The sequence below is a fragment of the Lipomyces arxii genome, assembly GCF_038497795.1.
Source record: "Lipomyces arxii strain Phaff 12-163 unplaced genomic scaffold V1512scaffold_2, whole genome shotgun sequence".
NCBI classification, from domain to species: Eukaryota; Fungi; Ascomycota; class Lipomycetes; order Lipomycetales; family Lipomycetaceae; genus Lipomyces; species Lipomyces arxii.
The window spans coordinates 512,743-525,120 of NW_027117701.1; the positions used below are offsets into that span (position 1 = coordinate 512,743).

At 43.1% G+C, this 12,378-nt stretch overlaps 6 protein-coding genes across 6 annotated transcripts; 3 read left to right on the forward strand and 3 right to left on the reverse strand.

Moving 5' to 3' along the window:
• Window positions 1-606: 606 nt before the first annotated feature.
• V1512DRAFT_245638 (uncharacterized protein) lies at window positions 607-1,090 on the reverse strand (the record flags this gene model as incomplete). Its single annotated transcript, XM_066914386.1, has 3 exons — window positions 607-747; window positions 794-910; window positions 1,052-1,090. The coding sequence occupies 3 exons, from the start codon at window positions 1,088-1,090 to the stop codon at window positions 607-609; spliced, it is 297 nt and encodes a 98-aa protein (XP_066773546.1).
• A 562-nt stretch (window positions 1,091-1,652) lies between these two features.
• V1512DRAFT_220315 (phosphatase 2A regulatory B subunit-domain-containing protein) lies at window positions 1,653-3,903 on the reverse strand. The gene is made up of 3 exons (XM_066913682.1): window positions 3,810-3,903; window positions 3,417-3,758; window positions 1,653-3,370 (listed from the first exon to the last, which is right to left on the reverse strand). The coding sequence occupies exons 1-3, from the start codon at window positions 3,828-3,830 to the stop codon at window positions 1,859-1,861; spliced, it is 1,875 nt and encodes a 624-aa protein (XP_066773547.1). The 5' UTR covers window positions 3,831-3,903; the 3' UTR covers window positions 1,653-1,858.
• A 112-nt stretch (window positions 3,904-4,015) lies between these two features.
• Window positions 4,016-6,021, forward strand: V1512DRAFT_257999 (RNA polymerase III transcription factor IIIC subunit-domain-containing protein). The gene is made up of 5 exons (XM_066915345.1): window positions 4,016-4,208; window positions 4,252-4,486; window positions 4,530-4,607; window positions 4,657-5,646; window positions 5,700-6,021. The coding sequence occupies exons 1-5, from the start codon at window positions 4,107-4,109 to the stop codon at window positions 5,750-5,752; spliced, it is 1,458 nt and encodes a 485-aa protein (XP_066773548.1). The 5' UTR covers window positions 4,016-4,106; the 3' UTR covers window positions 5,753-6,021.
• Window positions 6,022-6,076: 55 nt separating this feature from the next.
• On the forward strand, window positions 6,077-7,825 carry V1512DRAFT_65735 (uncharacterized protein). Its single transcript, XM_066918464.1, has 2 exons — window positions 6,077-7,659; window positions 7,713-7,825. The coding sequence occupies exon 1, from the start codon at window positions 6,201-6,203 to the stop codon at window positions 7,410-7,412; it is 1,212 nt and encodes a 403-aa protein (XP_066773549.1). The 5' UTR covers window positions 6,077-6,200; the 3' UTR covers window positions 7,413-7,659; window positions 7,713-7,825.
• V1512DRAFT_258005 (uncharacterized protein) lies at window positions 7,747-9,523 on the forward strand. Its single transcript, XM_066915346.1, has 5 exons — window positions 7,747-7,902; window positions 8,090-8,155; window positions 8,206-8,239; window positions 8,287-8,339; window positions 8,386-9,523. Exons 1-5 carry the CDS (start codon window positions 7,834-7,836, stop codon window positions 9,301-9,303), a joined length of 1,140 nt encoding a protein of 379 aa, XP_066773550.1. The 5' UTR covers window positions 7,747-7,833; the 3' UTR covers window positions 9,304-9,523.
• V1512DRAFT_220326 (fungal-specific transcription factor domain-containing protein) lies at window positions 9,336-12,350 on the reverse strand. The gene is made up of 2 exons (XM_066913683.1): window positions 11,860-12,350; window positions 9,336-11,809 (listed from the first exon to the last, which is right to left on the reverse strand). Exons 1-2 carry the CDS (start codon window positions 11,956-11,958, stop codon window positions 9,512-9,514), a joined length of 2,397 nt encoding a protein of 798 aa, XP_066773551.1. The 5' UTR covers window positions 11,959-12,350; the 3' UTR covers window positions 9,336-9,511.
• Window positions 12,351-12,378: the final 28 nt, after the last annotated feature.

A 12,378-nucleotide genomic window follows, 5' to 3' on the forward strand; every position in this document is an offset into this window, starting at 1 on the left:
GCCCCCGCCCCGGCCCCCTGCCCGCCTCAGCCCGGCCCGGGCCCCCCCGCCCCCCCGCCCCCCCCCCGGCCCCCCCCCCCCCCCGCGCCCCCCCGGACGCTACTGTTAGCCATGTATCCCTGATTAGCGTGGTTGAAGATTTCCGCGACACGTTCCTTGGTATTAGTATCAACATCTTTGTTTTCATCGCCATCTTCAACATCCGCTTCCTCATAATGGTCTCCATATGCGCCACTTTAAATATATTGGTCGCTGGTCACGGCCTGTCTATGATCGAACATTGGAATTCTAGATATTGCTAACTCCAGCTTCTTTAAAGCTTGAGCCATCTGCTCAAAACCAAGGGGGGACACTCGCAGATTCCAATGATATTCGTTCAAGCAAGTCATAGAGAGAGTTCGTTCATCATCTGTCAATGTACACAAATAATAACGCAGCAAATGCGCCGATCATGGCAAAATTCGAAACGGACGCTAAGTACCAAAAGGCTTGAATGTGTTCCGTTTTATTTCACAACCTGTATGGCGGTTAATAAAACTGTCCTCACAGTACATTCTGATGTTGGACCATTAGAACACAGCCTTTGCGTTCATAATTGCGCTTCCATTAGTTATCTGAAACATTTGAATTTTGTTGCAGAAACTCGCTCTGGATCGGAAGCGCAATCTGTAGCACTGGTTCTAAATCGCGAATGTTACGCAATGCAGCCAAAGTAAAATAAGGTAGAAATAATGCCATGTAGAACCTCTGACAAGCCAGTCAGTTCCTGAAACAATTTCCTGCCATTCTCAACTTCGGCAGAGCCATCCTGAACAGACTCATCGGCAGCAGTCTCCGGAAAATCGTCTGAAGTCACAGGCTTTACAAACCAACTGAACTCTTGAAGTACTAGGAATATATCCACCTCCCACTATTCATCAGTAAACCTACAGGCAATATAAATTTGTTGAAGTTTCGCACTTGAAAAATTCTCGCATACTTTCTCCCTCATATTTGCTATCTGAACAGCATCCTGCTCTCTTCGTGGGTTTCAGGCCTTTAAGAAACGTACACTGCTGTCTCCGGAACCGACATAGAACGTACGAGTCATCGTTTAAAGGAAAAACGCAGAGTGATTCACGACGGCAACAAGAATCTCATGGCCTAAATTTCTGATTTCCTGAATATTCAAGCATGGCTTGTTGTACTTGTGCTGTAACCTGCACTGAGCCATGTGAGACAGGATGGGGTGACTGGAATTGCAGTGAAAATCGATGCTTCATTCGGATCATGAATGCTTGACTACGAACGGCCAGAGCCACTCTGTTCAAAGTATGACGGCGTTGGGCCATAAGCCGCAGCAGTGAGGCGACGATTCAACGCGAGATTAACGACTTTCTCGGTGTAATCTAGCGGGGATAGAAACTACTGAAGTAGGGGAAAAAGCTGCTAAAATGCGGACGATCCGGAGAAACAGCAAACCCATGGCTGCAAAAACCAAAATATCTTTGAAGGGTGTCAACTAAGTAAGATCTCTGCTATTTTAGTTGCCGTTTTGAGAGTTCTAGATGTCCTTCAACATGGCAGGAGCTCCTCGCAGCATGGAAAGCTGAACCAGTACAAATCCCTTGCAAATTTTCTACAGATACTTTAGTTGTGCATTACAATTAAAGACAGAGCTACTGGCTGTGACTTAGGAGAAAACTGCAAGGCAACATTTTATGGTCGAAGTCTCTAGCATACTATCCGTTATGCTTTCATGGTGATTACCCTGGGTCTCTCCCGTTTACTTTCGCTGCCCAAAATTCGAGTCGTAGTAGAGCAATAACATTGAAATCACAAAATGAAAATCTATCCCTAACTATCCATTTCCATGACGTTATGGCATCGTTGTTGGTGCCGTAGAAAGTGGTACGGTTGTTGCAGTAGTAGATGTTGCTTCGCTGCTTTCCGCTAATCTCGCATTGGCTTCCTCTGCTCGTGCCTCAACTTGCCTCCAACTCAACTGTCTCTGTTCTTCTTTAAATTGTGCCTGTTCTTCTGTTTTTCGATATAGTGCAGCACATTCTTCAAATAATGCTGGGCTTAGTTCCATGAACATTTTTACCGCGTTACACACCATCGTGTGAATTGTCCGATTCCAATGTCCCCTTGCGTTTCGATACAATGCGCTGAACATTATTGGTAAAATGGTCTCCATATTTTCGCTCATCAATGACACAAAATACTCATTATTCCATAAGTAGAGAGCACGCTCTGCTACCTGGAAGTGCTGACTGGAAACGCATTTAGCTAGTTGCTGAAATAGAGGTACCTCAATTTTAAGAAATTCACTTGGCTCAAGAATCTCGAATATATCTTCGATCTCGTTCAAAAACATTACCTCTTTAGGACTATTAACTTTTGGCCAGTAATGCAGCAAACCTAACACGACCTCTTCTGTGAGCGACGGATCCTTTTCAATAAATTGAACAATACAGTACGCCAGTTGTGGATGATACAAGTTTAATGACCTCGCTTTGTGCAATGGCATCAACACTCTGGCCAAGAAGATCTTGTGCTCTTCTTTTAAAGGAAGAGCAAACCCATTGATAATACTTCCCAAAATCTCGAGTAGCTCTGCTATACCGTTGAACCTTCCAGTTTCGTAGGTAAACTGGAAAAATACATTGTTTATGCAACGCCTAATGAACGATCTTAGATTTAAAAACTTGCCATAGATTCTGTGAAGTGTGGTTTTCAAATAGTCTCGCTCCCTAGGATCTTCAGTGTCAAACAACTCCAATAATTGTTGTACGAAATGATGGTCGATATATGCCTTGGCAACGTTATGCTGGAAGTTCGGGGATTCGACAAACTTCAGGAAAAATTCATATACTACCTGCATATGTGGCCACGCCACTTCTTGAACCGGCTCGTCCTCATCTGGATCATATATGTCACCCACCGGGTTTACGGGAGGTGGAATGGGCCTGAAAAGGTTCCGAGCAAACATATCCACGACGCTTGCGTACATTTGCTCCGTATATGTAATACGGGAAGAAGAAACAAAATCCAGCAATTCATGCAATGCCACCCGCTTAATTTCCTTTGACTTCATATCAGAGGACGGATCATTAAAATCAAAGATGACGTTGCACTGTTCTATTTTTTTAAAAAACAGATCCTGTCTGCTACCTGCCGGTACTTCATGAAATCCTGGTAGTTTTTCCAGTTCGCGTCTGTCCGATACCTCAAACCTAGACGAATGATGTCTTCTTGACGGAGTTCCCAGATCTTCTCCCGGAACTCCATTTTTTAATCGGTCAAATGTGGGTGATCGTTGCCCATGCCGCGGGGCAGATAAATCTCCAGGCATTGTTTCAGTCGCTCCTGGAGGTGGTACATGTGTCTGGCAACGGATTAGATTAACTTGACAGATAAAAAACATAATATACCAAGCCGGCAAGTCCACCGTTTGTAGATACCGTTGTAGTGCTCGCTGCAGGAGCAAAAGGAACTGACGGCAGTTTTACAGAAACGGGAGAGGGACTTCCTATACTTTGAGATGTATTTCGTGTCTGCGTTGCTTTCTTTGGTGTATCGTTTTGCTTCTCTGGTGCAGATGTCGCTGCAGCGTTGCGATCTTTACTCGAAGTATCTTTTTTTCGAATACCCAGTCCAGATTTATCAGATGGCATTTTACTGGAGGAAGATTGTGGCGCTATTTGCTGGGTGGACGGTTGTGATGATGTTGAGCTTGTGGCCGCTGGATCATGAGTGTTTCGAGAGCGGGAGAGCTAAAGATGTCAGATCACCACACAGAACGCATCAAATATATTATTACTGACCCGTTGCTTGAATCCCTTCATAGCGAAACGTCAAAAAGACGGTTCTGCAATATCTTCAGAAAGAGAAGTGCAAATTTGAACAGGATTATAGGGCCCAAAACTAATGTAGGCCTCTTGTTTGTAGTGAGGAGTAGTCGATCGCTTAATTACCCAAACCCACATCAGAGCACGTTTGGAGATTTTATTATTTAACTTCAGTTTCCCATATGCAAAGCAAAATGTTGTGACAGCTTAACCGATCTGTAGATGCAATTAATGCTCGATATTGTCAATAACACTAGCGTATAATTTGGAACTATGGATCCGGTTCCCCGCTTCATTTGTATTGAACATCCAGCTGCTGTACACAACGCAGAGCGAGCCCTTGCTTCACTGGGTGGACAAGAAAACATTCAAAAGGTTTGATTGTTGTATTCTTGATCTGAGTCTAAACATTTGACAGACCATAAACTCACCTGCTGATACACCACTTCAGCTGTATTTGCATGAAGATCAATTTGCACATCCTGTGACTTCTCGGTCTATGACTTCGTCGCATTCCATACTGCTTAAGGTCAAAGTTAAGAAAGAGCATCTTAAACAGAATAAAGGAAATTTGCGTGATACTCTGCGGGCCTTTCCTAATGAGTATGCTATAACGCCTTGTGCTGTTATAGATACTTATGTAAGATTTAGAGGTAATGTCTCTCAAGTTAGAAATTGCAAACTAAATTGCGATAGAGCTAGCAGATTTTCAGTATAGCACGCTCAACTCTGCTTTTGTTTCTAAGGTCAGATCTTCACTATACGCTGGCGATTGTATGCTTTTGCAAAATGAGTTGCATGTGACAGTTTCTAATGTGCACAGTAACCGCAATTGAAAATCTTACTTTTACCAATGCTGCGTATGATATGCCGCCACCCCCCCGTTTCTCTCTCGTGAAAATTCCATTTGACTATTCATATCGTCAAAATCCAGCTGTGCGCCCAGTAATGGATGCATCTGGAAATGTCAAATTGGTAAATTCATCGGCACCCCGACGTTTGTATTTAAAAGTTGCACGATGGACAGATGCTTCAGTTCCAGATGAGTTATATCCAATTGATCATTTGAGGCCACCGAGTGACTCGCGATTGCTGCAGATCATTGCTTTGCTTCAGGAAAAATTTAAGGAGAGGCCAATCTGGACTAGGCGTGCTTTGGAGGAAGACGCATTGGAGGATGATCTTCGACGAATGTGGGCCACACATGTCAAATTTGCTTTGCAGTATGTGGCATTTACATGGAAGAGTGGTCCCTGGAGGGCTACTTATACTAAATATGGCCTAGATCCTCGCAAGGACCCAAAATATTCAATATATCAGACTGAGTACTTTCGTATTTCACCAAGTGAGGAACGTATTGAGACTGGAAGTAGCGACAGAAAGCCATCTCATATTTTTGATGGCATAACCTTACCGAGTGCTCGAAGCTTTCAATTGTGTGACATCACTGATCCTGTCCTCGCCAAGCTTGTTGCAACAGATAATTTTAGGGACCAAGCAGATGAGCATGACGGTTGGTACAAAAGTGGGACAATCTCAAAGATACGTCGTATAGTACGACTGAAGTTGCGAGCACTTGGGATTGGCAGACCAATCAAGCAGATGGAAGTAGCAAAGATTCTTGAGGAAGCCAGTGATGGTGAAATGTCAGAAGAGATGGAATCCGAAAAGGTGACTCAAGGAACGCTCGCCAGTAAGCAGATAGAGAATAAAGAAAGGGAAGTTTTGGAGGCTGTAAGTACGGCTGGTGTTGATGGTGATGATAAGCTACGTGAACTACTTGGTATCTTGCAACAAGATCCGGGGATAGAAGGTATTGATTGTATAAGTTGTTTTCCAGTGTCATCAGCTCCTAATATTTTTCAGATGCAAACGATGGTTACGAAATTTTTGACGATGAAGACGATTTTGTCAATTAGTTATTAAGTGCAATTCGATTGTGTTGCTTATACCATACAGCAAGATAAAACTGCCATGCGATTCTGTCGACAGTCATGGTGCTCGGATGCTGTGTGGTAATGACATATGCTTACGTCACTCGTCGCGATATGGGGAGTATGCCATTGATTAAGAGTCTACATAGATGTTAACATTTGTACGCTCTGAAGATGCGACTATATTTATTTATGTGCGTATCACTACTGTGCTGATGTATCGTTGGTTCAGAATTATAATCCCCTAACCCATATCTACTGTAGTGGTTATGTTGTCCCTGACGTATTTATAACTCCAAAATAATTTAAAATCTCAGCCGGATTTGGATCGATAAGCGTAAAGTAATAATATCGTGACGGTTGACTACGAGAGTTTTATATAGTTTACATCCGGCTCAGAGAGAATACCGATATCTAAGAGTACATAGTAACAATGACTGCTATTGCTCCTTCACTTTCCCCGACGGTTACTGAAGTTACAGGAACTGGCACAGTGGTAGGACCAGCCTTGTCACCGGTGGGGACTATGGCTACCTCGAAATTTCCCCCCACTTTGGCTTCAATAACTTTCCCGGCACCACCACCTTTACCGAAAGTGATCGTCACTAAGGAGGATATCAGAAATAACGTTGAATCGTACGAGAATGTACTTGCTGCTGCTGCTACGCTACGATTAGCTCTTGCAGCGGTTGCAGACGCTGAAAATCAGTTTGGAACTGCTCTGGAAGCCTGTTCAAACTGTCGAGGAGTGGGACCAAGCGAAGACGGACTTTCTGGGGCGGCAGGACTTCAGTATTTAGCTGCCAATCATCATAAGATTTTGTCTGAGAGTTTCATGAAAGGTTTCGAGCTTCCTGTTCGGTCAGAGCTCGACACATACGCAAAATTAACGAAGCAGCATGAAGAGCAATTTCAGAAAGAAACGATCGCTAGAACTAAGCAGTTACAGAAAACAGAAAAGCAAAATGTTAAACTAGGCAAAAAAAAGCAACGGAATTTGGCTTTGTATCGCAGCGCGCTTATGGATTTGACATCTCAAGTGGATGGTTTAGAGCGATTGAAGTATGAGTACTTCAAGTACTCTCTGGATATTACTGAAGATATATCGGCCAAAATTTTGAAGCAAGCCACTGGTATTGTCCGAGCTGAGGTAGAGATATTTGAAGGCATCGCAAGAAAAGGCTGGACAGGGGAAGGTTTGGACACCATTTTAGAATCTAGCTCGGATCCGTTTGCAGTGGACTACGATGCAGAAGAAGAAGAAAAGTCGAAGCCGGAAATCCATACAATTCTTCCTCATGAGTCGATTTTAGCAGTTGCAGAAGGAGCTCATGAGGACGAAATGACTACGGCGCCTAACACCCCGGCAGTTGATTCTAGCAAGGTGTATCTAGATATGCATACGTCAACTACAGATAGCGTAGAAACAGAATCTGCTAATGCTTCACCTGTTGTCATTGAGAACGACGAAGGGGAAATTGAACAGGCTATGTCTACAGCTGAAGGGACAGAAGGCGAGGGTACAGGTGCGGTTGAACCGAGTCCAAACAACGAAAGCTCAGAAAGCCAAGTCGAGAAAGAAGACTCTATTGAAGGACCGCCAAACGTGGAGGGCACTCCTGCGGATTGGAAGCACGACGAATGAGCGAACCAAACCAGGTTATCTAATATATGTTGATGTTATGTATTATTTTGGACAGGTGTTCTGTACGTATACTAGTAGTTTTTTTGGATGAAGAATGGTTATTTGTTGCGCTTAATTGAAATATTAAACTGGCATGTTGGAGTCTAGAAAATCAACTTCTGCTCGGCGGAAACCCGGCGTTTTGAAGCCGCACAATTTGTGGCGGTTTATTGTATAGGCTCAAGACTCTTTAAGCTCCGGTCTCTCCGTAAGCTGACATAATATCTTAGTCAGATTGCGATTTCTGATTGGCTCATGCAGACTAAGCCGCGAACTTTTGCTTTCGATATTTCGACTCCTCGACCTCGACCTCGACCTCGACCTCGCTTCCTTTTCATTCTTTTCGCGCTGTCAGCACACTCGACTTCTGCGTCCTATAGTTATGATGTTTTATCGTCCTCTTGCACGCTCAGTCGTTGTTTCTCGCCAACTTCGTTTGGCCGGTCTTCAGGTTCGAATACTCCGATTGTGTGGTCTTTTGGTTGCCGAAAGTCTAGATGTCTCCACCGGATCTAGTTATACATTGCATTGCAACAGCAGACAATTCCTGAATATATTTTCATTAGTTCCCGATTGTTGCAGCAGCATGTTTAAATTTGATCCGTGAAGATCTTTTTATTTAATACTAACTGTAACAGTCGTTTTTACGTTTCGCTTCAACTTCCGCTGATGTCGCTTCCTTTCAGGGAACTAAAAATGCCGACGTGAGTTCAATTCAATTGTTTCAATCTGCATGGATTTAACTGTCTCTCAGGGTAAATACACTGTCACTTTAATTGAAGGTGATGGTAAGTTCAATGCTTTAATTTTATTATCAACTATTGATCGCGTCAAGGTATCGGTATTGAAATCTCGGCCGCTGTTAAGGCTATTTACGAGGCTGCTAAGGTTTGTAGATATTCAACTAGAACTGAGAGTATGCTGAGTAGTTTAGGTGCCAATTATTTGGGAGCCAGTGGATGTCACACCCATCTTAAAGGACGGTCGAACAGCTATTCCAAGTGCCGCTATCGAGTCGGTCAAAAGAAACTATGTTGCTCTCAAAGGCCCTCTTGCCACTCCAATTGGAAAAGGTCATGTCTCTCTTAACTTGACTCTTCGTCGTACGTTCAATCTGTTTGCAAACCTGAGACCTTGCCGATCAGTCGTCGGCTACAAGACTCCTTATGACAACGTTGATACAGTGCTTATTCGTGAAAATACTGAGGGCGAGTATTCTGGAATTGAGCACGTAGTTGTCGATGGTGTTGTTCAAAGCATTAAGCTTATCACCCGGCCAGCTTGTGAACGTGTCATTCGTTATGCGTTCCAGCATGCAATTGCGACCAACAAGAAGAAGGTTCTCGTTGTTCACAAAGCCACCATTATGAAGATGTCCGATGGTCTTTTCCTCAGTGTTGCCCAGGAAATTGCCAAGGAGTACCCTGGTATTGAGCTTGAGGCAGAGCTTCTCGACAACACTTGCTTGAAGATTGTCACTGATCCTGAGCCATACAAGCCTGTTGTTATGGTCATGCCTAACTTGTATGGTGATATTCTTTCCGACATGTGCTCTGGTCTTATCGGTGGTCTTGGTTTGACTCCATCTGGAAACATGGGTGACGAGGTTAGTATATTCGAGGCTGTTCACGGTTCGGCCCCAGATATTGCTGGCAAGGGTCTTGCCAATCCTACCGCGCTCCTTCTCTCTTCCGTTATGATGCTTCGTCATATGAAGCTTGGCGAGTACGCTGACAAGATTGAGAATGCTGTTCTTTCTACCATCGCATCTGGACCTGAAAACATTACTCGTGATTTGAAGGGCACTGCCGGTACCGCGCACTTCACAGAGCAGATTATCAAGCGTCTGTAAATAACAAAGATGATTGTATTGTTTTGTTATATGTGCCACTGTACTTAATAGTTCGTGTTTGTGTATTACGAAAATTTACGAATAGAGAGTTTATAAATTTTACAAATAGAGAGTTTATAATTTCCATTGACTGGTGGAGCAGAGTTTGACCCGTTATCGTGAATACATGACTAATTAACAAAAATTTACGAAAATAACATTTACCAAATTAACATTTACCAAGATCCATTTGTTCGCCAATTGCGGAAATGTCAAGATTATCCGCGAAGATATCATCCCATGAAAAAAGCATGTCTTCTCCATTGTTGACTTGCATGCTATGTGTGGCAGCATACTGATCTAGCACTTGCTGCATGTGTAACTGCTGTATAGTGGTGTCCTGCTCCAAGCCTTCGATTGATGGCGGTATCGGCATTCTGATTGGCACCTTCCCACAAATCAAGTCAGGTGGCAACGACGTTACACCTCCGGATACATTCAAAATCTGCATTGAATTTTTAACGTTATCCGGATCAAAGTTTTGCAAAATCCCTTGTATGTCGTCATCAGTCGTAATATTGTCATTTGCCATATAAATATCCATTGTCAACTCTGCCGGTTCCTTATATACATCTTCTTTTGGTGATATCGCAGACTCATATTCCGACCATGTGGCTCCGACTGAAAGTAGACCCTGCTCCATTTCACCTGAGATCATGTGTCTCGAGTCGGCAAAACCAGTCTCGTACTGCTTACGGTCCGTGTCAACCTGAAGTCTTACCCGTCTTAACAGTTCTTTCAAAATTCTGTAAGCCCTTGCCGCCATTCTGTTTTGACTCCTCACAATCTTTAGCCTTGCTAAAGCTTCGTCGACCATTTTTAAACATAGCCAGACGTCAATAACGTGACCTCGGTCATCGTCGCACAGGATGTAATTGGTCTCTGTGAGTTTTCCGTTAAGTTTTAAAATCTCACGGCAGATTAGCATCGACGGCTCAAGATTTTGATAGACAATCATGAATTTTCTGTAATGATTTTCCTTTGATAAAGACATCAAACGGTCAGCTGCGGTCAATAGCCTTAAACAAAACGAAAGAGGATTCGGAATTGGCACCTTTCTTCGATATAAAGCGCAATAAATCATGCAGACCGTTGTAGCCAAAGCTTCTCGATGTGCTACCAAAAACGGGTATTTCGCATCAAGCGATTTATCGGGCGCGTAGACTGCAAAGTATGCCGGTAATGAGGCCATAAAAATTGTCAAATTACTGTGGAGCCTGTCCGGACTAATGTCGAGATCTGATATATATCTCGCTAACTTAAAACAGAGACACCGTCCAGTAAACTCTGTGACTAGCGGGGCTTCCGTAACAACTGGATAGTAGCATCTATCTGGTAGATCTAATGGCAGAGGAACTGTGCAGATATTGTCGGCAATCATTGTAGGACGCCCCAGAATAAGACTCATACATCTATCCCAATAGTATATCGACCACCATAGACGTCTCCGAACTTCTCTTTCAAAGGAGGGTGGAGTGTTTAATTCCTCTTGGTGCAAATTGATTTCTTGCGCCATCCTAATAGCTGTCGCAGCAACATACCAGCTTTCTTTCATCCGAGATTCTGCCTTGAGCCACGACGCATATAGCATATGCTCTGCCACCTTTCCGACGCAGTCAGGGAGTAATGTTGCCAAGTCACAAGCTGCCTGAGAATAATCGCGCCAGAGATTCTGTAGTGACCCATCAATCTGTTTAATGGTGTCAATGTGTTCAGCTGGAAGGTGTTGAAGAGCAATTGACATTAGTCTGAACACCAATGCAGGCACTTCAATATTCTCTGTCCGATCTTCCAGATTCAACCACTTAGAGACACTTTCACAAAACTCAATTTCATTAATAAAGTGATGCAGATTCGCTTCGCTGAAAAAGACACGCACCAGAAGGGTTGTGTATGGCTTTGGGGGGAGAATTCTTAATATTCTTGACACAACTCTTTTGTTTTTCATAGCAGTTCTACTACTTCTAGACGAGTTGCTGTGCATCGGAAATAAAGTGCAGGTCGTTGAAAGATTTAGTTCTGCAATATCTCGTGCGATATTAGAGGGACCTGCCTTGAAATAACCCAGAATATCGTCATCATCTTCATCCCCATAACCTTCATCATCGAAATCTGAATCAGACGTTTCAAAACTGCTATTACTGATCCCAGTCTCGGTAGTATCAATTTCGCTCTTAGGACCATTTGTAATTGGCATATCGCTAGTATTCCCTGAAGCTAGTGAAGCATTTGTCAAAGTCTCTAAGGCTGGTGTGTTTCTCGACATCGACACATTCAAATCGGTTGCAAAGGGCAAAGGAGAAGCAACCAATACTTTATTGTCTGAAACACTAGTAGATGGTAATCCTTTGCTGACCGATAATGAGCGGTTTAACACTTCTACCGAGCCGGATACACTACCAGAATAACGGCACAAACTCTGAACTTTTCGTGCTATGCATTGGTTACATGGCTGGTTGCGGTCACACTAGATATATCAGTATAGCACTCGCGCAAATCTAAATAGCCAAGAAGTACCTTTTGCTTCCGTCTATGGCATTCAGTGCAAGATATTACAACTCTTGACCGCCTACCTGTAGATTTTGACAAACCATTATGATTTAAAGTGGGTGCCATTTTAGAGCATTGACACACTTCAGGAAATCGACTTTTGTTTCGAACGTAATCGTTAAATTGCCATATAAAAATTGAACTAGTTATCCAGGTAGTCAAAGTAATAATAATAACCACTCTCGAAAATCTTTACTTTGATATAAATTCTTTATATAAACAGCTTTTGAGACAGAAGACGTTGTAATAATGAAAGCGGCCCAAATATACGTTTGAACTAATTGTAATTTTTCTTGTTAGGACTTTTCAGATTGTTGCCCTGTGAAAGTGCGCGTATCGTGGATAAGCTGAGTATGAACGCAACGCTTCGCATTTACCGTGAGAGGAGTCCGTCGCATACGACTCTTTGTCAGCACAGCAACTGGCTAGTTTAAGCTTTTTGAAATCAACATTAAGATTCTAAGGTTTTTCAGGGGAAACGAAACT

Bases quoted from the DNA above. Each gene is read 5' to 3' on its own strand.
- V1512DRAFT_258005 (XM_066915346.1), top strand. From the start codon at position 7,834: ATGATGTTTTATCGTCCTCTTGCACGCTCAGTCGTTGTTTCTCGCCAA. The intron at 8,156-8,205 runs GTGAGTTCAATT...ACTGTCTCTCAG, and splicing joins AGGGAACTAAAAATGCCGAC to GGTAAATACACTGTCACTTT. The intron at 8,240-8,286 runs GTAAGTTCAATG...GATCGCGTCAAG, and splicing joins CACTTTAATTGAAGGTGATG to GTATCGGTATTGAAATCTCG.
- V1512DRAFT_257999 (XM_066915345.1), top strand. From the start codon at position 4,107: ATGGATCCGGTTCCCCGCTTCATTTGTATTGAACATCCAGCTGCTGTA. The intron at 4,487-4,529 runs GTAATGTCTCTC...AAATTGCGATAG, and splicing joins TACTTATGTAAGATTTAGAG to AGCTAGCAGATTTTCAGTAT. The intron at 5,647-5,699 runs GTATTGATTGTA...AATATTTTTCAG, and splicing joins ACAAGATCCGGGGATAGAAG to ATGCAAACGATGGTTACGAA.
- V1512DRAFT_220326 (XM_066913683.1), bottom strand. From the start codon at position 11,958: ATGGCACCCACTTTAAATCATAATGGTTTGTCAAAATCTACAGGTAGG. The intron at 11,810-11,859 runs GTACTTCTTGGC...TGATATATCTAG, and splicing joins GCCATAGACGGAAGCAAAAG to TGTGACCGCAACCAGCCATG.
- V1512DRAFT_220315 (XM_066913682.1), bottom strand. From the start codon at position 3,830: ATGAAGGGATTCAAGCAACGG. The intron at 3,759-3,809 runs GTCAGTAATAAT...TGACATCTTTAG, and splicing joins TGAAGGGATTCAAGCAACGG to CTCTCCCGCTCTCGAAACAC. The intron at 3,371-3,416 runs GTATATTATGTT...ATCCGTTGCCAG, and splicing joins ACGGTGGACTTGCCGGCTTG to ACACATGTACCACCTCCAGG.
- V1512DRAFT_65735 (XM_066918464.1), top strand. From the start codon at position 6,201: ATGACTGCTATTGCTCCTTCACTTTCCCCGACGGTTACTGAAGTTACA.